The sequence below is a fragment of the Salvelinus alpinus genome, chromosome 30, assembly GCF_045679555.1.
Source record: "Salvelinus alpinus chromosome 30, SLU_Salpinus.1, whole genome shotgun sequence".
Lineage (NCBI taxonomy): Eukaryota > Metazoa > Chordata > Actinopteri > Salmoniformes > Salmonidae > Salvelinus > Salvelinus alpinus.
The window spans coordinates 37798319-37824459 of NC_092115.1; the positions used below are offsets into that span (position 1 = coordinate 37798319).

General features: G+C 43.5%; 1 protein-coding gene across 1 annotated transcript in view; it reads left to right on the plus strand.

Annotated features, from left to right (window-relative positions):
- Window positions 1–26141, plus strand: part of LOC139559626 (protein-glutamine gamma-glutamyltransferase K-like) — a 48321-nt gene that overhangs the window by 11749 nt on the left and 10431 nt on the right. The window contains exons 2-7 of the mRNA XM_071375776.1: window positions 1833–2113; window positions 2331–2522; window positions 21043–21294; window positions 23457–23575; window positions 23772–23879; window positions 24137–24314. Of these exons, the coding sequence (XP_071231877.1) occupies window positions 1846–2113; window positions 2331–2522; window positions 21043–21294; window positions 23457–23575; window positions 23772–23879; window positions 24137–24314 (1117 nt within the window). The 5' untranslated portion in view covers window positions 1833–1845. The remainder of the gene's footprint in view (window positions 1–1832; window positions 2114–2330; window positions 2523–21042; window positions 21295–23456; window positions 23576–23771; window positions 23880–24136; window positions 24315–26141) is intronic.

Consider the following 26141-nt stretch of genomic DNA (forward strand, 5'->3'; position numbering starts at 1 on the left):
GTGACCAGTGACCCATGACCCCAACATTTAATGCCCTCTAGTATACAATACAATTACAAAATAACCCTTGACAGACAACATATGCACATCACATAAACAGGCCAAAACGGCTCCTACACATGGCTTCTGGTTTGGGTATGTACGTACGGTCACTGTGGGGGACAACGTCATCGATGCACTTATTAATGAAGCCGGTGACTGATGTGGTGTACTCCTCAATGCCATCGAATGACTCCCAGAACATATTCCAGTCTGTGCTAGCCAAACAGTCCTGTAGCTTAGCATCTGCGTCATCTGACCACTTCCATATTGAGTGAGTCACTGGTACTTCCTGCTTTAGTTGTTGCTTGTAAGCAGGAATCAGGAGGATATAATTATGGTCAGATTTGCCAAATGGAGGGTGAGGGAGGGTTTTGTATGCATGTCTGTGTGTGGAGTAAAGGTGGTCTAGAGTTTTTTTCCCCCTCTGGTTGCACATGTGACATGATGGTGGAAATGAGGTAAAACGGATTTAAGTTTCCCTGCATTAAAGTCCCCAGCCACTAGGAGCACCGCCTCTGGATGAGCATTTTCTTGTTTGCTTATGGCTTTATACAGCTCGTTGAGTGCGGTCTTAGAATAAAACTCTCTTGGTAAATAGTGTGGTCTACAGGTTATCATGAGATACTCTACCTCAGGTGAGCAAAACCTCAAGAATAATATTTGATTTTGCGCACCAGCTGTTATTGACAAATAGACACAGACCGCCACCACTTGTCTTACCGGAGGCAGCTGTTCTGTCTTGCCAATGCAAATCATAAAAGTAAACATAATTGTTTACAACTCTGCTTTTATTTCTCCTAACTATGTGCAGGGCTTATGGCTCATTAGGGCAGTGAGTGTTTTACAAAAGGGATTCATCAGACCAAACTGGCTCCACAGGGACTTCATTGTTTGTGTCCTGGGAGATAACCCAGGCCTGAGCCAAAGTGGCTTTTTTGTTTAGACACAGCCGAAAGAAACAGATGGAGACCATGGTTGGAAACTTATCTTGGTCTTCTTGTAAACATGCCTCATGCTCTTGTTTTTACCTCTCCTGACCTTTGACATTTGACCTTTGAACCCCCATTATGTTTAGATTTGTAGCCTGGATCCAGAGTTTCATAGTCTCATGGTTCTTTTAACCTTGCAGTTCGATGAATGGTGGTATAAACAGATGAACTAGACTAACTGAATAACGAAGCATTTTGCATTGTCATGACAATATGGTAAATGGTCCCCATCATATCTAGAGATTACACACACATCTGTGGCTGGGTGGGGCTATAGGGTCGGGTATCAGTCAAGAGGAATGTTGGGGTGTTTGGGGAATTTGGGAACAGCAGGCTGTTGTAAAGAGTGTGAGTCAAGAATGGTGTAATTGTAGGAAAAGTTTAAGAAGAAAACAAGCTGGTTTCAGGAATGGAGGGAGGAAAAGAGGTGGAGAAGATATGTAAGCAGAGAGAACATGCAGAAGAGAGGTTTACATTGGGGAAACACAGGCTGAACTATAGGAGTAGTAATGTTAACAGTCTTTCTCAGTAGACAATTGTGCGCTGTGTTGTCCGGCTGATATGTGTGCACTTAACCTCTCTCACATTGAATTGTTGACATGCTTTTGCATCTTCATTTGATGTTATTTCATAGATTGTTCTCAGTCAATTTCTCTTTTCTCCTATATTTTACTTTTTTTTTTAACTGGGCACTCCTCATTATGCATCATTATTATTTATTTATGACTGTCTGCATGACCAATCTTACGGTTTCTTACAATCTCAATCTTACTATCTCATCTCTAACTTTATCTTTTGTAGCACCCCTTTCAGAATGCCAGGAGAACGATTGACGGCGAGCGGTTCTGATCGGGGCCGTTTCCATGGCAATGCCCTGACCATAGTAGAGGCAACCAACCAGGAGGAGGCGAAGTCTAAGGAGCAGGGGGGCTGTCTCCAGGGTTTTCAGAAGATATGCTGCTGCTGGCCACGCCAGAGCAGCTTGTACGACATCACAGATACAGTTGTCAAGGACGAAGTGGTGAAACCGGCCCCGCTTCCTGAGCCCCCTCAGCCCCACACTGGAGACAATGAGCTGGAAGGTATAGTCTCAGTCAAGTTAATTAGTTCATAATGCTAAGCCCATGTAGATGGGAAAAAATCCTGGCCCTACCTATAAGCAATGACCATTGCATATTCTCTCTCTCTCTCTCTCTCTCTCTCTCTCTCTCTCTCTCTCTCTCTCTCTCTCTCTCTCTCTCTCTCTCTCTCTCTCTCTCTCTCTCTCTCTCTCTCTCTCTCTCTCTCTCGCTCTCTCAGAGTTGATGTTGTCAGTGCACTCGGTGGATCTACTGAGCTCTAAAACGGGTCAGAACCGCATGGAGCATCACACCGACCGTTACCATGGCAACGCGCTCATCATCCGACGTGGCCAGACCTTCCAGATAGAACTGGACCTGTCGCGACCTTTCAACTCCAACACAGACAAACTCCACCTGGACCTCAAGACAGGTAAGTCTGACCTTGATGTCTGTCACAAAAAGGCTATTGTGTTATATTCCTTGGTACAGTATGTTTTTTGCATACAACATCATATCATACAGTGTGGAGTAGTAGGACATATGTGTCCAGCAGTTTCCCAGGCTCCCCGGAAACAGGGAGGGAACACAGGCTGAAGCAGCTGTGACACATGAGAATTGTTCACATTATTCACATTGCTTACACACAGACACACAAACACGCACGCACACACGGGCACGCACACATGCACATACACAAAAGCCCCCACCCAACATGCACAACCCCTCACCCAAGACACACAGTTGATGGAAATGTGTTCAGTGCTGTGTTTGATTAGTGAGAGGCTGTGACTGTGGTCTTCACACTCTAAACCTCCGTAGTAATGAGGTCCAGACAAGAGGACACTAACAGAGACACCAGTGAACATGGGCTCCTGAGTTCTTCTGCAAAAATATAGAATTAGAGTTGGATAAATGTAGATAAACGTGATTTTTTTTCACTAGGACTTTTGCAGGATACTAACCTCAACATCAAAACCTTCAATCCAAATCACAATTCCATACCTAAAACCTTGATTTTGGACAAAATTACCTGAATGGACTATTACTACCAAGGACTATCAAGACAAAACCTCTAACAAACCTAAACCTGCTGAAGAAACACAGCAGACTGTGGAAAAACCATCCAACGCAAAACTGAGTGAGTAATATTCAGTCTGAAGCTGCTTCTGAAGCCAAAAAGTAAAATACAATATTCTCTAGGTAATTTTGTTATATATAGCTTAATAAATAAGGCTACTATTTATTACTTCTGGCCCTTCTTTGGCCACTGTGTTAACTAACCTCCAGACGAGCTTCAATGCCATACAACTCTCCTTCCGTGGCCTCCAACTAAAAACGAAATGCATGCTCTTCAACCAATCGCTGTCCGCACCTGCCCACCCGTTCAGCATCACTACTCTGGACGATTCTGACTTAGAATATGTGGACTACTATAAATACCAAGGTGTCTGGTTAGACTGTAAACTCTCCTTCCAGACTCACATTAAACATCTCTAATCCAAAATGTAATCTAGAATCGGCTTCCTATTTCACAACAAAGCATCCTTCACTCATGCTGCCAAACATACCCGCGTAAAACTGACCATCCTACTGATCCTCGACTTCGGCGATGTCATTTACAAAATAACCTCCAAACACTCTACTCAACAAATTGGATGCAGTCTATCACAGTGCCATCCGTTTTGTCACCAAAGCCCCAGATACTACCCACCATTGCGACCTGTACGCTCTCGTTGGCTGGCCCTCGCTTCATACTCGTCGCCAAACCCACTGGCTCCAGGTCATCTACAAGTCTTTGCTAGGTAAAGCCCCGCCTTATCTCAGCTCACTGGTCACCATAGCAGCACCCACCCGTAGCACGCGCTCCAGCAGGTATATCTCACTGGTCACCCCCAAAGCCAATTTCCCCCCAAAGCAAATCACTGCACCTGTTCATAGCCCATCTGTAAAAAGGCCATCCAACTACCTCATCCCAATACTGTATTTATTTATTTATCTTGCTCCTTTGCACCCCAGTATCTCTACTTGCACATTCATCTTCTGTACATCTACCATTCCAGTGTTTAATTGCTTTATTGTAATTACTTCGCCACCATGGCCTATTTATTGCAGTACCTCCCTTGTCCCACCTCATTTGCACACAATGTATATAGACTTTTTTTCTACTGTATTATTGAATGTATGTTGTTTATTCCATGTGTAACTCTGTGTTGTTGTATGTGTCGAACTGCTTTGCTTTATCTTGGCCAGGTCGCAGTTGTAAATTAGATTTTGTTCTCAACTAGCCTACCTGGTTAAATAAAGGTGAAATTAAAAAAAATGTTAAAAAAAATAAAACAAAGCTACCAAGCTGCTATGAAAGAAACTGACCTGATCAATTAGCACTGAAGTGTGAAGTGAGAGGTGTGAAATCTATTGAACCTAACAATGGCAGGAGAGTTCCACAGCCCACTCCCCCAACCAAATGTAGAGGCCTTTGAAGCCCCCATGGCATATCCCTGTCCAGTAGTTATTACAATACAGTACCCCATGGATATTGAAAATAACAATACACGGACAGAATAAGTACAAAAAAAAAGCTCTTCAAAGACAATCCAGAGACACTAGTTACTGACTGCTACGAAGAGGGGAACCTTTAGCAACTTCATTTTCCACACAGACCATCCCCTGTCATGGCAAAGTGCTATAAGAGCACACTACACCTTTGTCAAGAGAGAGGGTATTGGCCCAGGGTGGAAACTTAGAATACTAGACTTTGAGGAAATTCAAACAACCTCTGTCAATGTCTGCAAGTCTGGGACAGTAATGGTGCAGGACATGGCTGCGCTAATTTAAAAAAAATATATATATAAATAGTCTATAGTCTATATACAGTGTGTGCAAATGGCGTGAGAAGGTAAGGCAATAAATAGGCCATAGTAGCGAAGTAATTACAATTTAGCAAGTTAACACTGGAGGGATAGATGTGCAGATGATGATGTGCAAGTAGAAATACTGGTGTGCAAAAGAGCAGAAAAGTAAATAAAAAAACAATATGGGGATGAGGAAGGTAGATTGGATGGGCTATTTACAGATGGGCTATGTACAGCTGCAGCGATTGGTTAGCTGCTCAAATAGGTGAGAGAGCTAGTCCACACAATACAGACAGAACAAACCCACAAAATAGACCAGCAAGACTTTGCCTCAAAACCTAATGTCTACCTGGCCCACCACTCCACCCTGGACTTGAACAGCCTTTACGACCAGGTTCGCCTTTACAAGGCAGCAATCCCAACTTTTGCCAGGACCCTGAAGGACGTCAACCTCAACCATAGCCCCAGCACCTCACAGGAACAACAGAGCAACGGACACCCCGCCCAGACCAGCCTCCCAGACTTGCAAGACCCCCTCCTAAAGGACCTGCACCGAGAGAACCCACGTCAAGAGGACCTACACCCAGACCACTGCATCACCAGCCATACCCCAACCAGCTAAGACCACCCCAAGCAAACCCTGGCCACACTCTATATAGCCCCCCCATATCAGACCTATGCTCCTGTAACGGATGTGAAATGGCTAGCTAGTTAGCGGTGGTGCGCGCTAATAGCCTTTCAATCGGTGACGTCACTTGCTCTGGGCCATGGCTTTTGTGGAGCGATGGGTAACAATGCTTTGTGGGTGACTGTTGTTGATGTGTGCAGAGGGTCCCTGGTTCGCGCCCGGGTCGGGGCGAGGGGACGGACTAAAGTTAAACTGTTATATTGGTGCTGTGACCCGGCTTCAAGGTCTCAAAGCGAGTGACGTTATTGACTGAAACGCTATTAGCGCGCACCACCGCTAACTAGCTAGCCATTTCACATCGGTTACACTCCTTCTGCCCAACCCATGCCCCCCACCACTGCAGCAAGGATCTCAACATGACAGCAGGACATATGTCCAGGCCGTGAGCAGAGCAACAGGCCCAACCCCCACTATTACACCTGCCCAAGCCCCATCCTGCGACCTAAGAAGTATGTATCACATGCTCAACATGCTCTGCTCACACCTACTGTAATGGTCTGGACCTAAACCTCACAAAATCAACACTGGACACTATGGAACACAAAGCTTTTACAATCTCATCCTGGAATATACAAGGTCTGAGGTCATCATTTGGCCTAAAGAGCAGGAACCCAGACTTCATCAAAGAAATTGAAAATACAGACATATACATATACATACATATACAAATTGGCAAGGGCAGTAGAACAGTCTGCAGCACCCGGCCTCACCCTACTAGAATCTGAAGTCAAATGTCTACTGTTTGCTGATGATCTGGTGCTTCAGTCCCCAACCAAGGAGGGTCTACAGCAGCACCTGGATCTTCTGCACAGATTCTGTCAGGCCTGGGCCCTGACAGGAAATCTCAGTAACACAAAAATAATGGTGTTCCAAAAAAGGTTCAGTTCCCAGGACCACAAATACAAATTCCATCTAGACACCGTTACCCTAAAGTATACAAAACCTATACATACCTGAGCCTAAACATCAGCGCCACAGGTAACTTCCACAATGCTGTGAACGATCTGAGAGACAAGGCAAGAAGGGCCTTCTATGCCATCAAAAGGAACATAAAATTTGACATACCAATTAGGATCTGGCAAAAAAGAAGAGACGTTAAATTCTACAACCACCTAAAAGGAAGCAATTTCCAAACCTTCCATAACAAAGCCATTACCTACAGAGAAATAAACCTGGAGAAGAGCACCATAAGCAAGCTGGTCCTGGGGCTCTGATCACAAACACAAACAGACCCCACAGAGCACCAGGAGAGCAACACAACTAGACCCAACCAAATCATGAGAAAACAAAAAACTGAGCAAAACTGAGCAAACTAGAATTCTATTTGGCCCTGAACAGAGAGTACACAGTGGCAGAATACCTGACCACTGTAACTGACCCAGAGTTAAGGAAATCTTTGACTTGTGTGTATATATATATATATATATATATATACAGTATAGGGAGAGAGAGAGAGAGAGAGAGAGAGAGAGAGAGAGAGAGAGAGAGAGAGAGAGACCCAACAGCGGGCACAGAGATTGACACCCAACATGGGGCACAGAGATTGAATAGGCACGAGAGGTATGTGGCAGGGTCTACAGTCAATCACGGACTACAAAAAGAAAACCCGTCGCGGACCTTGATGTCTTGCTCCCAGACAAACTAAACAACTTCTTTGCTCGCTTTGAGGACAATACAGTGCCACCGACATGGCCCGCTACCAAAACCTGCAGGCTCTCCTTCACCGCAGCCAACATGAGTAAAACATTTAAACGTGTTAACCCTCGCAAGGCTGCCGGCCCAGACGGCATCCCTAGCCGCGTCCTCAGAGCATGCACAGACCAGCTGGCTGGTGTGTTTACGGACATATTCAATCAATCCCTATCCCAGGCTGCTGTTCCCACATGCTTCAAGAGGGCCACCATTGTTCCTGTTCCCAAGAAAGCTAAGGTAACTGAGCTAAACTACTATTGCCCCGTAGCAATCACTTCTGTCATCATGAAGTGCTTTGAGAAACTAGTCAAGGATCTTATCACCTCCACCCTACCTGACACCCTAGACCCACTCCAATTTGCTTATCGCCCCAATAGGTCCACAGACGACATATTCGCAATCACACTGCACACTGCCCTAACCCATCTGGACAAGAGGAATACCAATGTAACAATGCTTTTCATCGATTACAGCTCAGCATTTAACACCATAGTACCCTCCAAACTCGTCATTAAGCTCGAGACCCTGGGTCTCAACCCCACCCTGTGCAACTGGGTCCTGGACTTTCTGACAGGACGCCCCCAGGTGGTGAGGGTAGGAAACAACATCTCCACCCCGCTGATCCTCAACACTGGGGCCCCACAAGGGTGCGTTCTCAGCCCTCTCCTGTACTCCCTGTTCACCCATGACTGTGTGGCCATGCACGCCTCTAACACAGTCATCAAGTTTGCAAATGACACTACAGTGGTAGGCTTGATTACCAACAATGACGAGACGGCCTACAGGGAGAAGGTGAGGGCCCTTGGAGTGTGGTGTCAGGAAAATAACCTCACACTCAACGTCAACAAAACAAAGGAGATGATCGTGGACTTCAGGAAACAGCACAGGGAGCGCACACCCCCCCCCCCCCCCCCCCCTCTCCACATCGACAGGACAGTAGTGGAGAAGGTGGAAAGTTTTAAGTTCCTCGGCGTACACATCACTGACAAACTGAAATGGTCCACCCATACAGACAGCGTGGTGAAGAAGGCGCAACAGCGCCTCTTCAAACTCAGGAGGCTGAATAAATTTGGCTTGTCACCAAAAACACTCACAAACTTTTACAGATGCACAATTGAGAGCATCCTGTCGGGCTGTATCACCGCCTGGTACGGCAACTGCTCCGCCCACAACCATAAGGCTCTCCAGAGGGTAGTGAGGTCTGCACAACGCATCACCGAGGGCAAGCTACCCGCCCTCCAGGACACCGACCCACCCGATGTCACAGGAAGGCCAAAAAGATCATCAAGGACAACTACCACCCGAGCCACTGCCTGTTCATCCCGTTATCATCCAGAAGGCGAGGTCAGTACAGGTGCATCAAAGCTGAGACTGAAAAACAGCTTCTATCGCAAGGCCATCAGACTGTTAAACAGCCATCACTAACATTGAGTGGCTGCTGCCAACATACTGACTCAAATCTCTAGCCCCTTTAATAATTAAAAATTAGATGCAATAAATGTATCACTAGCTACTTTAAACAATGCCACTTTATATGAGAAGACATTTATATAATGTTTACATACCTGACATTACTCATCTCATATGTATATACTGTACTCTATACCATCTACTGCATCTTGCCTATGCCGTTCGGCCATCGCTCATCCATATATTTATATGTACATATTCATATTCATTCCTTTAAACTTGTGTGTAAAAGGTAGTTGTTGGGAAAATGTTAGATTACTTGTTAAATATTACTGCACGGTCGGAACTAGAAGCACAAGCATTTCGCTACACTCGCGTTAACATCTGCTAACCATGTGTATGTGACCAATAAAATTGTATTTTATTTGGCCTATGCACAAAGACACAGACACTTTATGATGTACTATATACAGTGGGGTTAGAAATGATTGACAGCCTTGATAAAGAAGAGCAAAATATACTGTATAAAGTCAATTATTCAAACACTGAGCTATATTGTATGCTCCAAAAATTGGGGAAAGAATGAATCTAGTACTGAAAGCATAATCTACAGATATTTAGCACTGCGATGAATAAAATGTGGTGAGTCACTGACTCAAAGTGAGAGAAAGACAATAGTTGAACAGTTTTGAACAAATACATTTCTTTCAAAATTAAGGAGAAGCAAGAGAGAGAGAGAGATGCTTTTTTTGTACATACTTAGCTAGCATATGCAGCTAGCTAGTTTAGCCTACACCCGGCTCAAGCAGAGGGATGCTATGTTAGCTAGCTGGCTATGACTATCCAACACAACACTGGAACTCTTCTAAGTCAACGTAAGCGTTTGGTTTTATATATGTACTGCCACCAGTGCCTGCCGGTGTAACTGCTAAACTGCTTACTGACTGTATACTGTACTGCATGATTGTTATGATATGGTTTGGCTTGGGAAGTTTTTTTGCTTGGTTGGTCACACACAGCTTATGTGTTGTGCATTGAAGTACACAAGGGAAGGGAAAAGGTGAGAGGAGGAGCGCCTGTAGATGCGAGAAGGAATACAACGTGGCTGCTATGAAAGTGTACTGTGTTTATATGTGATTCTGTTGAAAAACGTTTATTAAATGGAAGCAAATGGAACGGTGATAAACATACTGGAATTTGTCCAATAGAAACTCTCGTTTGTAACTGTTGGACTAATAATTACACCCTAGATCAGCTAGATGCAGGCAAGAGTGTGCAAGGCGGTATTGAATGTGTCACACATTTTTCTCTCGACCTGTGTGCACCTACGTTGTAAACCGTCATTTATAGGTTAGGTTGTAGCAACCTCATTATGGGTATAGGGAAAATGAGTATCATGTAGTAGCCTAAACCTCTCAATGTACATTGAACTGGGTGAATATAATATGAATGACAGTCATAATAGAAGGCCATGCTCATGAAAAACAAAATCGTCCTCCCTCATTTTAAATGGCACCGACCACCACTGATATAGGCTTATTTGGCGATCTGGAGTGCAGGTAATTATTTTAAAAGCGTTATGAAATGTGATAGTGTGTTATCCACAGTGACGAGAACCATGTAGCTATGACGCATTCCTACACAATTTCCTGATTTCACAGACAGACCACTTAATTATGGGGGAAATTGTTCTTTTTTCTGGGGGTGGATTATCCCTTTTAAGGTTAAGGTTAGGCATTAAGGTTAGCAGTGTGGTTAAAGTTAGGGTTAAGGTCAGGGTTATGTTTAAAATCATATTTTATGACTTTGTGGCAGTGCCAGCTAGTGACCACTCTGCAGATCTGCCTCCAGATTCATGACGAAAAACGTTAACCTTAACTTTTTTGGTTACTACATGATTCCATATGTGTTATTTCATAGTTCTTCTACAAAGCAGAAAATAGTGAAAATAAAGAAAAACCCTTGAATGAGTAGGTGTGTCCAAACTTTTGACTGGTACAGTATTTGCATGTCACACCTTTGCTTCATTCCAGCTAGTTAGATGTGCAACCACTGACTAGTTAGATGTGACTAACCACTGACTAACTATAGCTAGGGCCATGGTTGGGGGATTACTAAAAAAACGGTAACTGTAATTCGTTAAATTACCAGCAAAAATATTTTTTATGAGATAACAGATACTTTTGAAAAACTAGATGATTACTTAGAAAATCACTTTTATATTCAGAAAAGATGATTGCGGATAAAAAATCTTTGACACTTCTCTGTTTTCTCAATAACATTACAAATCAGCATTGAAAAAAGGGAGTCTGACCACAAGTCAGAGACCGCTATGATGACACACCAAATGTGTTTGATGGATCGCGGGAACAGAGCAGGAATAGGCTTTTGTAGGATACAGTCCAAGCTATGTCTTCCAAAGGTGCGACTGCTGTCGACATCCAAAGATTATCCAACTTGAATAAACGCTTGGAGGTAAGGATGACGGCAGTGGTGTAGACTATGGCGATACGGATTTCACTTATTAATGATATTTACATAGTGCATTGATGTGAATCACACTGCTGCTCTCTCATTTAGCTTTTTGCGCCTTATGGATTGTGGGTTGTTGTGGATGGCTGTTCACAAATCTAAATGTGTATTTGAAGTCAATAATGGTTGAATTCAACAAGTTTATGCTGCCTATCAATCATTGTTTTTGAAACCAGTGGACAGCCAGTGAAAAATGCACTCTTGCAACAGCAGCATAGTGCGGATCCCAGCCTATAGAATAAAAGTGGGGATTTTATTGCTCAATCTAATTCATGCTGATAAAAAAAAAGAAATCCTTATGCCTAATGGACACACGCTCAAACTTGCACACTTTTGATAGACTTAAATGTAGTTGCTACATCCATTTTTGGACTTAGAATAATATATATCCTTTGATTCTTGAAGAATATAACTTATAAATGCCTCATGAGTTTAGTTCAACTATCACTATCAAATTCCCAATCTGGCCCTCAATCATCACGGTCACCTAATAATCCCCAGTTTACAATTGTCTCATTCATCCCCCTCCTCTCCCCTGTAACTATTCCCCAGGTCGTTGCTGCAAATGAGAACGTGTTCTCAGTCAACTTACCTGGTAAAATAACGGATAAATAAATAAAATCACTCCTTGAGAACCCAAAATATAAGCTTGTTTTTCTCCTATGTTTTTCGACTTTGTAAACGTAAACAACACTGCTTCATAGCATGGTTAAAACAATAATGTTGAAATCATGGATGGTCAGTCCTTGCTCTGTGTATTCATCTGAGAGTGGTTACATTTCTCTAGCCCCATCCCTCAGCTTTTACCAAAACAGGCACACCTGTTAATTGAAATATCTTCCAGGTGACTACCTCATGAAGCTGGTTGAGAGCATGCCAACAGTGTGCAAAGCTGTCATCAAGGCAAAGGGTGGCTACCTTGAAGAATCTCAAATATAAAGTATATTTGGATTTGTTTAACACTTTCTTGGTTACTACATGATTCCATATGTGTTATTTCATAGTTTTGATGTCTTCACTATTATTTTACAATGTAGAAAATAGTAAAAAATAAAGAAAAACCCTTGAATGAGTAGGTGTGTCCAAACGTTTGACTGGTACTGAATATCCGTTCACTGTTTACAGCAGGTCTCCAGCCACCCAGACCTGTCTGATCAGTCTGATAGGGTGCTGTGAGTGTGTCCAGCTTACACCTGTACAAATCTGTATGTCTAACAATGGAATTAAACAGCCAAGCAATTCCTCAAGTGTTGGGATGTAGGTCCACCACACACCCGAAGGGTTGTGCGATCCTGTCCAGAAACAACCCCTAGCCCCTACCCCTAGACACTTGTGGAGATCTGAGAGAATTGGACAGGTGTAAGCAATACCGCCAAAATTCCACCAAGCCTGTCAGAGGGTAAGGTGGTGCTCTCACCATGTCACCACCTATCAATCCCTCTCAGATCTCCACAAGTGTCTAGACTGGGCAGTAGGGGTTAGGGGTTGTTTCTGGACAGGCCATAGGTATTATGGTAGCTCAGTCAGTCAGTCAGTCTGACCCTGTCCAAAAATATGTAATAGCTGTCAAGTACTTGCTTCCTCTGTCCTCAATTGCATTTCCTTGATTCGTTGCATTCTCTCTCCTTGTCTCTTTCTCAAAACCCATTGGATGAAAAGGTCAGAGGTCCCGCCCCTCTCACCTTCTTATCCAATGGGTCTTGAGAAGGAGGCGAGGAGAGAGGACTTAAGGAATGAATGAAATGCAATTGAGATTCTACCCTTGTTTCCTCCATTGCTCACCTCCCTCTCAAACCACATTGGGCTCCAATGCACTTTCAAGGAAAGGCAAGGAGTGGAGGAAACAAGGACAGAGGAAGCAAGGACATGATGTCTAGTTTTCACACATAAACACTGCTTGAAGAGTTTACTGATTATAATGATTTCATTATTGGTTATTATTGTCAATGATTTTGTTGACAGAACCCATTGTATTATATTATTGTATTAAATTATTATATCAACTATTACAAATATAGAAATAATGTGGTTTTTATATATATATATATATATTAAAAAAAAAAAAAATAGGTTTAGCATGTCTATAATTGATAGAGAAGTTGACTAAAGCACAAACAGCCCTGGCTACGAGGCATGACAAAGAACATTTTGAATGACACGTAAATGATTTGTTGTTGCTAGGAGTCATGGTATCATTGTGCCTAAATCTAGACTCTTATTCCTGTAACTACACATGTGAAGCTACAAGAAAATCATATTTAAATGTATATCAAACCATTTTGAAATGTTGACCCTGATGTCACACATTGGTCCCTTTACTTATAGAAAGACTCTTATGCATTCTCATTTCAACACCAAACCCACCACTGGTGTGCGTGGCCAAAGAGCTCTATTTTCATGTCATCCAACAAATGTAAACACATGGAGTTTGCTATACGGCATTGGCACTTGGGTTGAAACGGGTGCTATTGTAACGGCCGTCGTATGAAGAAGGTGTGGAAGTGTTCATGATTACTTATAAAAAAAACTGAACACTGAGACAAAATAACAAAATGTAACAACACGAAACAGTTCTGTCTGGTGAAGACACAAAAACAGAAAACAACTACCCACAAAGCATTGGTGGGGAAAAGCTACCTAAGTATGGTTCTCAATCAGAGACAACGATAGACAGCTGCCTCTGATTGAGAACCACACCCGGCCAAAACCAAAGAAATACAAAACATAGAAAATGAACATAGAATGCCCACCCAAATCACACCCTGACCAAACATAGAGACAGAAAAAGATCTCTACGGTCAGGGCGTGACAGCTATGGTCAGATTACATGAAAATAGAGCTCTTTGGCCACACACACCAGTGGTGGGTTTAACGTCGAAATCAGGATGCATAAGAAGAAAATAACCCCATACCTACTGTAAAATATGGTGGTGGATCTTTGATGTTACCAGTAGCTGTGAGTGGGTAAAATCACTGAGGAAGCCAAGCCAGGAAAAAATACACTGCTCAAAAAAATAAAGGGAACACTAAAATAACACATCCTGAATGAATGAAATATTCTTATTAAATACTTTTTTCTTTACATAGTTGAATGTGCTGACAACAAAATCACACAAAATTTATCAATGGAAATCAAATTTATCAACCCATGGAGGTCTGGATTTGGAGTCACACTCAAAATTAAAGTGGAAAACCACACTACAGGCTGATCCAACTTTGATGTAATGTCCTTAAAACATATCAAAATGAGGCTCAGTAGTGTGTGTGGCCTCCACGTGCCTGTATGACCTCCCTACAACGCCTGGGCATGCTCCTGATGAGGTGGCGGATGGTCTCCTGAGGGATCTCCTCCCAGACCTGGACTAAAGCATCTGCCAACTCCTGGACATTCTGTGGTGCAACGTGGCGTTGGTGGATGGAGCGAGACATGATGTCCCAGATGTGCTCAATTGGATTCAGGTCTGGGGAACGGGCGAGCCAGTCCATAGCATCAATGCCTTCCTCTTGCAGGAACTGCTGACACACTCCAGCCACATGAGGTCTAGCATTGTCTTGCATTAGGAGGAACCCAGGGCCAACCGCACCAGCATATGGTCTCACAAGGGGTCTGAGGATCTCATCTCGGTACCTAATGGCAGTCAGGCTACCTCTGGCGAGCACATGGAGGGCTGTGCGGCCCCCCAAAGAAATGCCACCCCACACCATGACTGACCCACCGCCAAACCGGTCATGCTGGAGGATGTTGCAGGCAGCAGAACGTTCTCAAAGGCGTCTCCAGACTCTGTCACGTCTGTCACATGTGCTCAGTGTGAACCTGCTTTCATCTGTGAAGAGCACAGGGCGCCAGTGGCAAATTTGCCAATCTTGGTGTTCTCTGGCAAATGCCAAACGTCCTGCACGGTGTTGGGCTGTAAGCACAACCCCCACCTGTGGATGTCGGGCCCTCATACCACCCTCATGGAGTCTGTTTCTGACCGTTTGAGCAGACACATGCACATTTGTGGGCTGCTGGAGGTCATTTTGCAGGGCTCTGGCAGTGCTCCTCCTGCTCCTCCTTGCACAAAGGCGGAGGTAGCGGTCCTGCTGATGGGTTGTTGCCCTCCTACGGCCTCCTCCATGTCTCCTGATGTACTGGCCTGTCTCCTGGTAGCGCCTCCATGCTCTGGACACTACGCTGACAGACACAGCAAACCTTCTTGCCACAGCTCGCATTGATGTGCCATCCTGGATGAGCTGCACTACCTGAGCCACTTGTGTGGGTTGTAGACTCCGTCTCATGCTACCACTAGAGTGAAAGCACCGCCAGCATTCAAAAGTAACCAAAACATCAGCCAGGAAGCATAGGAACTGAGAAGTGGTCTGTGGTCACCACCTGCAGAACCACTCCTTTATTGGGGGTGTCTTGCTAATTGCCTATAATTTCCACCTGTTGTCTATTCCATTTGCACAACAGCATGTGAAATTTATTGTCAATCAGTGTTGCTTCCTAAGTGGACAGTTTGATTTCACAGAAGTGTGATTGACTTGGAGTTACATTGTGTTGTTTAAGTGTTCCCTTTATTTTTTTGAGCAGTGTATATACAGTGGGGAGAACAAGTATTTGATACACTGCCGATTTTGCAGGTTTTCCTACTTACAAAGCATGTAGAGGTCTGTAATTTTTATCATAGGTACACTTCAACTGTGAGAAAAATCCCGAAAATCACATTGTATGATTTTTAAGTAATTAATTAGCATTTTATTGCATGACATAAGTATTTGATACATCAGAAAAGCAGAACTTAATATTTGGTACTGAATCCTTTGTTTGCAATTACAGAGATCATACGTTTCCTGTAGTTCTTGACCAGGTTTGCACACACTGCAGCAGGGATTTTGGCCCACTCCTCCATACAGACCTTCTCCAGATCCTTCAGGTTTCGGGGCTGTCGCTGGGCAATACGGACTTTCAGCTCCCTCCAAAGATTTTCTATTGGGTTCAGGTCTGGAGACTGGCTAGGCCACTCCAGGACCTTGAGATACTTCTTACGGAGCCACTCCTTAGTTGCCCTGGCTGTGTGTTTCGGGTCGTTGTCATGCTGGAAGACCCAGCCACGACCCATCATCAATGCTCTTACTGAGGGAAGGAGGTTGTTGGCTAAGATCTCGCAATACATGGCCCCATCCATCCTCCCCTCAATACGGTGCAGTCGTCCTGTCCCCTTTGCAGAAAAGCATCCCCAAAGAATTATGTTTCCACCTCCATGCTTCACGGTTGGGATGGTGTTCTTGGGGTTGTACTCATCCTTCTTCTTCCTCCAAACACGGCGAGTGGAGTTTAGACCAAAAAGCTCTATTTTTGAATCATCAGACCACATGACCTTCTCCCATTCCTCCTCTGGATCATCCAGATGGTCATTGGCAAACTTCAGACGGGCCTGGTTTTCTTTGAGACTGTGGTCCCAGCTCTCTTCAGGTCATTGACCAGGTCCTGCCGTGTAGTTCTGGGCTGATCCCTCACCTTCCTCATGATCATTGATGCCCCACGAGGTGAGATCTTGCATGGAGCCCCAGACCGAGGGTGATTGACCATCATCTTGAACTTCTTCTATTTTCTTCTATTTTCTAATAATTGCGCCAACAGTTGTTGCCTTCTCACCAAGCTGCTTGCCTATTGTCCTGTAGCCCATCCCAGCCTTGTGCAGGTCTACAATTTTATCCTTGATGTCCTTACACAGCTCTCTGGTCTTGGCCATTGTGGAGAGGTTGGAGTCAGTTTGATTGAGTGTGTGGACAGGTGTCTTTTATACAGGTAACGAGTTCAAACAGGTGCAGTTAATACAGGTAATGAGTGGAGAACAGGAGGGCTTCTTAAAGAAAAACTAACAGGTCTGTGAGAGCCGGAATTCTTACTGGTTGGTAGGTGATCAAATACTTATGTCATGCAATAAAATGCAAATGAATTACTTAAAAATCATACAATGTGATTTTCTGGATTTTTGTTTTAGATTCCGTCTCTCACAGTTGAAGTGTACCTATGATAAAAATTACAGACCTCTACATGCTTTGTAAGTAGGAAAACCTGCAAAATCGGCAGTGTATCAAATACTTGTTCTCCCCACTGTATATTACAACCTATGTGTTGTGATAATTGCATAGTTTGCTGTTTTTTTTTAACCTATTCTTTATTTAACTAGGCAAGTCAGTAAAGAACACATTGTTATTTACAATAACTGCCAAACCCGGACTACACTCGGCCAATTGTGCACCGCCCTACGGGACTCCCAATCACAGCCAGATGTGATGCAGCCTGGATTCGTACCAGGTACTGCAGTGACACCTCTTGTCTTAGACCACTGCACCACTCTATAAACTGTTAGTTCATATGCCTTGCCACCGTGATATATAAGTCTAAGGCCGAGACAATAAGAAGACACAGCTGCAGAATAAATTCAACCACACCTTTTTCATCACAAAACCGGAGAGCAACATCTGTCCGGTGGAGTCTACAAAGCATATTGCATTTAACAAACAGTTACATGACCCAAAGCCTGGTCAATCAAGTTCATGTTTGCTCGCTAGCCTAACTTCCTTTCATTGGCAATGATGGGCCAGCTAGTTGATGGGCCAGCTAGTAACATTAGCCTACTATGGCCTCCCGAGTGGCGCAGCGGTCTAAGGCACAGCATCGCATTGCTAGCTGTGTCACTTCCGATCCTGGTTCGATCCCAGGCTGTGAGGCAGCACACTTTTGGCCAGCATCGTCCGGGTTAGAGGAGGGTTTGGCTGGCTGGCTGGGTTGTCCTTGTCTCATTGTGCTCTAGCCACTCCTGTGGTGGGCCGGGCGCAATGCACGCTGACACGGTCGCCAGGTGTATGGTGTTTTCTCCGACACATTGGTGTGGCTGGCTTCCTGGTTAAATGAGCATTGTGTCAAGAAGCAATGCAGCTTGGCTGGGTCGTGTTTCAGAGGACACACAGCTCTTGACCTTTGCCTCTCCCGAGTCCAACAAGACCAATTGAATATTGCAAAAATAAACATTTGTTATTTATTTATTTCACCTTTATTTAACCAGTTGAGAACAAGTTCTCATTTCCAACTGTGACCTGGCAAAGATAAAGTGCGACAAAAACAACAACACAGTTACACATAAACAAACGTAGTCAATAACACAATAGAAAAATCTATGTACAGTGTGTGCAAATGTATAAGAGTAGGGAGGTAAGGCAATAAATAGGCCATAGAGGCGAAATAATTACAGTTCAGCATTAACACTGGAGTGATAGATGTGCAGATGATGATGTGCAAGTAGAGATACTGGGGTGCAAAATAGCAAGAGGACAAGTAACAATATGGGGATGAGGTAGTTGGGTGAGCTATTTACAGATTGGCTGTGTACATGTACAGTGATCGGTTAGCTGCTCTGACAGATGATGCTTAAAGTTAGAGAAGGATTCAGTGATTTTTTAAATTCTTTCCAGTCATTGGCAGCAGAGAACTGGAAGGAAAGGCGGCCAAAGTAAGTGTTGGCTTTGGGGATGACCAGTGAAATATACCTGCTGGAGCACGTGCTATGGATGGGTGTTGCTATGGTGACCAGTGAGCTGAGATAAGTCGGGGCTTTACCTAGCAAGGACTTACGGATGACCTGGAGCCAGTGGGTTTGGTGATGAATATGTAGTGAGGGCCAGCCAACTAGAGCATACAGGTCACAGTGGTGGATAGTATATGGGGCGTTGGTGACAAAACGGATGGCACTGTGATAGACTACATCCAAATATAAACATTAGCCTACTACATATAGCTACATATTGAACTTCCATCCTCTCAGGCCAGAGTCACAATGTATGAATTTATGGTTGGATCAGAATCACCGTCATAATCATTGGCCTGAACAGAGAATTAAGTAAAACCACAAGTCCAAATCTCTATCTCCATCCATGGCTAATTTAGGAAAGGGCCAATTTTAGCTAGCTAGCCACAACAACACAGCGAGTTGCAATAATTTTTACAAATTTGGTCAATGACATATGGCTTTTGATGTGATTGGTAAGATATGGGCCATTGACCCTTTTTTTGGTGCGCCAGAACCATTCAGTTGAGCTCAGTTTAGCTCAACGCTAATTGGCTTTTATTTTATAAAGGGAGGCCAAATGCTCGCTGACTTTCCTTGCATTCAATGCTACAGGTAGCAACAATGCCATACTCTTTATGACCAGACAGCATCCGATAGATGGGATACACATACAGATACAGAGGGACGCTGTTTTGCTCACTCAGATGCTTTTTCTGGTGAGATACATTCAGCCTCTTGCGAATTGGAGAATTATGAAACACAGAGAGACGAAAGAATCTTTTAATTTCTTGGTACATTTTTTGGGGGAAGTCTGGCTTCCCTTGGCAACCATGAATACACACCACTGGATGTTATGGGTCTATTTTGCTTCCACTGGTCCTGGGGCCCTTGTTAAGGTCAACAGCATCGTGAACTTTGCCTCTGCCAGGAAACTTGGCCGCAAGTGGATCTTCCAGCAAGACCATAACACCAAGCACACATCGAAATCCACAAAGAAATGGTTGACCACAAAATCAACATTTTGCAATTGCCATATCTTGAATCCCATTGAAAACCTGTGGTTTGAATTGAAGAGGGCAGTCGGTGACCACAGGCGAAGAATATCAAAATGAGTACTTGATAAACAAAATCTCTCTCTGAGCAGTTGTATTAGTATAAAATGATATATTCTCCCATATGTTTTGAGCATACAACATAGCTCAGTATTTCAATTATTTATTTGATATGGTAAATTTTGGCTCATCTTTATCAAGGGTGTCAATAACTTCAGACCCTACTGTATGTGTGAAGGAGTTCTGTGTATTTGCTCTCAGTGGAGTTTTCACAGAACTAAACTCTGTTTACCTAAGCTGAACTGAACTGCATAACAGTGACACACTTGTGGTTTACATTTGGTTTTGGCACTGTCACTCTCTGGCACAACAGGCTCTGAATTACAGTGGTGTGGATACTGTGGTTTTCTCACGTACCTGCACAGCAGACTACACTTTACCTTTAAAGGCCGCTCGTTGTCATTCCACTATCTTAACTTTATTTCAACTCTTTTAAGGTCAATTCAATTCAAGACAGTGTTTAACTGGTATAGTTTGCAGAGCTTTCTCTTGCTGTTTCACACATGCAGTTACACACACATTCACTCTGTATAAATAGTCAGCATTGGCATTTGCCAAGTGGAGTGTGACGGTGTTGGAATTTCCATCCCTCTGGTTATGTGGTGAATGTGATTCCTGCCTCTGCAATAGGATGTGTGTGCCAGTCAAGTGCAGCTGTTAGCCATGTGTGTGCGTGTGTGCATACACTAGTGTGTGCGTATGGTGTATTTTACTGAAAGCAGGTTTCAATTATTGCGTGTGTATTGTGGACTTTTTCTGTGTGAAGAGTGAGGGCTTAAGTCCAAGAAAGGTGCAGTAGGAATTCGATGTGGGTTGGTACGGTTTCCATCAGAGATAAGAGAACAATCAATCTTTACGGCGATCTTTAGGAGTAACACAATGGTCCTGAACACTGCATAGTTTGTTGAGATGGGTTTCAGGCACCACTACACTGTTATTACAATGATTTTACACCAATATTACACTTCTTCAATCTCCCTGAAGCTTTACCTGAAATGGCCCCTCTATTCCCTATAGTGCACTACACTATATAAGGGCGCCATTTGGCACAAGCTTATGATGACCATAAATGATAACCTGACAAACCGTTTACTAATGTGTCTGACAGGACCCCTCCCCATGGTGTCAAAGAACACGCACGTCATCATTCAATTGGTGGAAGAGCTGGAGGACGACCGCTGGGAGGCCAAGATAGTGGAGCGGAACGGCAACAGGATCAAGCTGTCCGTCAACTCGCACGCCAAAGCTGTGATTGGCCAGTACAAGCTCACCGTGACGGTGGAGTCTCCAAAGGGCGAGTCTGCAACCACACACGACCCCAGGAAAGACATCGTCATGCTGTTCAACCCCTGGTGTGAAGGTAAAGACTGTTGGGAAATGAGGGAGGAAGGAATGAGAGAGAAGGGGGAGAAAAATAAATATTGGGCAAGGTCTGCACGTTAAGGACCATACCATTGCCACTGAAGTGCCAACCCCACCCCCCGTGCTCACCTAAAGTTGACACAGTGGGTCAAACAAAGGTATTCCATTGTATCACAGTTCAGCTTCAATGCTGTATATAAGTCTAATGTTTCAATGTTGTTATTCCATTGCTATAGGAACAGACCTATGGCCCAGTCTAAACACCAGGACCAAGTGACAGATCACAGAGTAGACGTAGAGTTCAAAAGAGCTAGGGTTTATACACTGAGTGTACAAAACATTAGGGACAGCTTCCAAATATTGACTTGCACCCCCTTTTGCCCTGAGAACAGCCTCAATAAGTCAGGGCATGGAGTACAAGGTGTCGAAAGAGTTCCATCGGGATGCTGGCCCATGTTAACTCTAATGCTTCCCACGGTTATGTCAAGTTGGCTGGATGTCCTTTGGGTGGTGGACCATTCTTGTTACTCACGGGAAACTGTTGAGTGTGAAAAACCCAGATGCGTTGGAGTTCTGGACACAAACCGGTGCGCCTGGCACCTACTGCCATACCAAAGGCACTTACATATTTTTTCTTGCCCATTCACCCTCTGAATGCCACACACACAATCCATGTCTCAATTGTTTCAAGGCTTAAAAATCCTTCTATAACCTGTCTCCTCCCCTTCATCTACACTGATTGAAGTGGATTAAACAGGTGACATCAATAAGGGATCATAGCTTTCACCTGGATTCACCTTCTATGTCATGGAAAGACCAGGTGTTCCTAATGTTTTGTACCCTCAGTGTCTAACAGAGGCTGGCTCTAGGACTGTGCTCTATTTAGCCTCTTGGTCTCTCAGAGAAGCGCTAATTTGCACATAGGCGGGAAACTCAGCTCACTGCCCAATAATGTGCTGCTATCCATCATAAAGTTACAGCTTGACCCAGTGTGACCCAGAAAGTTTGTTTCATTCTCTGGTTGCACGTCAAGACCACACGTAAATTTACTTGGGGCTCTGGTCTTTGCCAATTCACATGTCGGCCTGCTTGGCCTGTTTTCCCTTATGTTGCTATATTGTCTTTTCAATCAACCCTGTATTTTGAGGTTTCTGGAGTTAAAACAAGAGAATTTCTGCGCAATTCCTGTACAAACTGCCTTGCGCCGTAGGAGTATATGACAGTAATACAGCTGCTGGAGGCAATCTGCTCTCCCTCCCTTGCTCTCTCTCTCTCTCTACGTGCTGTAGATGTTTATTAAGGAGTAAAACCAGCCAAATCTCAGCTGCTAGATCCTGTCAACAGCTCAAATCTATACTGTACCTCCTCCCATAAAACCTCTACACAATCTCTGCCCTTCCTCCCTCCCTCCTTGCGATTCTACCACTCCCTCTTTATAGCGTCCTCTCCCGCCATTAGTTTGTGTAGCCTTTTTGTACCTCTTCCTTCCCACATCCCATCTTGACCACTGCTCCCAAACATTTCGTTTAACCACTCTGCCCCTTCTGCTAGTTCTCACTCCCTCCGCCCCCCCCCCCCCCCCTAGCTTTTTTCCTCTGCCTCCCTTTCTTCTTATCCCTCCTCCCAACAGCTTTCTCCTGTTTCACAGTGTCTCACACAGATAATCACGTCCATGTGGTCAGTAAAGACAACAAACGGATGGAAAAGAGAGAACCAGATATTCCCATAGGGCCCTTACTCCATCATGTATTATCCATTTAGGATGATTTCACACAATCCAGACCTTTTCCTCTAAATGAGCAAGGCCCCTCAGTGAGCAACATTTTAACCTATTCTGGCCTCTAGTACTAGTAAACCTTCTCCCTGCTTTGTGAAGTCCAGACATTTTGCTAGTAGTGATTAACCCTCTCCTGGCCACACTCACTCTCCCTGCTTTGTATGGTCCAGATATTCAGCAAATAACAGTGAACCCTATCCTTGCCTCTCTGTCTGATTCCCCCCGGTGTTTATCAAAAGAGTTATTTGTGGCAGATATGACTGTGTTGTGGACTTTACACCAGATTACATTTCAGAAATGTTAAGAAAAACAGAAATCATTTTTGCAATGCATAACTGATAAATGTATACCTAATCTTTGTCCCTCTTCCCACTCCACCTAAGATGACACAGTGTACATGGATGATGAGGAGGAGAAGAAGGAGTATGTGCTGAATGACACAGGAAGACTCTACTACGGCACAGAGAGACAGATTGGAGATCGCACATGGAACTACGGACAAGTACGAGACAGGGAGGGAATTCAAAGTCAAGTCTGGTCGCGATGAAGTCTTTCGGCGAATTCCAGTCATTCTGAAAACCACAGTCATTTAAGTCATTTATGAACCACAGAATACAAGTCATTTATTCATTTTTTTACCCCTATCATGTCTTCCATCTCTCCCTGTCTGTCTGTTTCCCACTCCCTGTGCTGTTCAGTTCCTTGAGGGGATGCTGGAGGCCTGTCTCTATGTGCTGGAGAAGAGTGAGATCCCTCCGCCTGGTAGAGGGGACCCTGTCAACGTGGTCAGAGTCATATCTGCCATGGTGAGTTACCTGTCAACTTATATGACCTCCAGTAGTGAACATACAACTTATTTCTCATACTCCACATACTTTCCCGTTTATTTATCTGAATTATGTTGAGGTATGTTGATGTTAATTTCATGACCATTACTATAACGTTATGGTAAAAAAAAAACGATGTGTTCTCAGTGACCTACCTGGTTAAATAAAAACAACCACATGCTGCTGTATTTTATCTTATTCAAAACAAAACTGTCTATCCCTTTGTTGCGATCCAGATCAACGCCCAAGATGACAATGGGGTCCTGGCAGGGAATTGGTCAGGGAACTATGTAGGAGGAGTTTCCCCTACAGCCTGGAATGGCAGTGTGGAGATCCTGAAGAAATACCAAAAGGATGGAGGCCTGCCTGTCAAATACGGACAGTGCTGGGTCTTCTCTGGGGTCACCACCACAGGTGTGTCAAATCAAATCAAATCACATTTTATTTGTCACATGCGCCAATAAGGTGTAGACCTTACCGTGAAAGGCTTACTTACAAGCCCTTAACCAACAATGCAGTTTTAAGAAAATAAGAGTTAAGAAAATATAATATTATTATTAGAATATAACCTGTCTAGGACCGGTGTTCTGCTAGCGGACAGTCAATGAAATTACAGAGCACCAAATTCAACCAACAGAAATCTCATCATTCAAATTTCTCAAACATACAAGTATTAGACACCATTTTAAAGATAAAATTCTCGTTATTCCAACCACAGTGTCCGATTTCAAAACGGCTTTTCGGCGAAAGCAGAACATATCATTATGTTAGGTCAGCAACTAGTCACAGAAAGCATACAGCGATTTTCCAACCGAAGAGAGGAGTCACAAAAAGCAGAAATAGAGATAAAATGAATCATTAACCTAACCTTTGATATTCTTCATCAGATGACACTCCCGGGACAACATGTTACACAATACATGTATGTTTTGTTCGATCAAGTTCATATTTATATCCAAAAACCTCAGTTTACATTTGGCTTTTCCACATCCCGTGAATTTGCACAGAGCCACATCAATTTACAGAAATACTCATAATAAACATTGATAAAAGATACAAGTGTTATTCACAGAATTAAAGATATACTTCTCCTTAAAACTTCTTATGGCTGCAATCCTGTTAACGGGATGATATGACAACACCCAGTGAAAGTGCAGGGCGCCAAATTCAAACAACAGAAATCTCAAAATTAAAATTCCTCAAACATACATGTATTTTATACCATTTTAAAGGTAATCTTGTTGTTAATCCCACCAAAGTGTCCGATTTCAAATAGGCTTTTCAGCAAAAGCACCACAAACGATTATGTTAGGTCACCGCAAAATCACAGACAAACACAGTCATTTTTCCAGCCAAAGACAGGAGTCACAAGAAATAGAGATAAATAGAGATATAGAGATAAAATTAATCACTAACCTTTGATGATCTTCATCAGATGACACTCATAGGACTTCATGTTACACAATACATATATGTTTTGTTCGATAAAGTTAATATTTATATCCAAAAACCTCAGTTTACATTGGCGCCATGTTCAGAAATGACTCCAAAATATCAGGAGAAATTGCAGAGCCACGTCAAATAACATAAATACTCATCATAAACTTTGATGAAAGATACATGTTTTACATAGAATTAAAGATACACTTGTTCTTAATGCAACCGCTGTGTCAGATTTCAAAAAGCTTTACGCCAAAAGCACAATATTCAATAATCTGAGAACAGCGTTCAGCCACAAAAGCAAGCCATACAGTTACCCGCCAAATTGTGCAGTCAACAAAACTCATAAAAAGCATTATAAATCTTCACTTACCTTTGCTGATCTTCATCGGAATGCACTTGGGAGTGCACTTCCACAAGAAATGCTTGTTTTGTTCGGTAATGTCCATCATTTATGTCCAAATAGCTATAATCCAACGTCAGGAAGCGCGTTCAATGTCCAAAGGTTCCGTAACAGTCAGTAGAAACATGTCAAACGATGTATTGAATCAATCTTTAGAATGTTTTTAACATAAATCTTGAATAACGTTCCAACCGGAGAATTACATTGACTTCAGATGAGCGATGGAACGGAGCTCCCTCTTATGTGAACGCGCATGGTCAGAGCATGGTCAGGTCATGGCAGACCTGGCAGACCTGACTAATTCCCCTCTCATTCGGCCCCCCTTCACAGTAGAGGCATCAGACAAGGTTCTACAGACTGTTGACATCTAGTGGAAGCCGTAGGAAGTGCAAACTCAT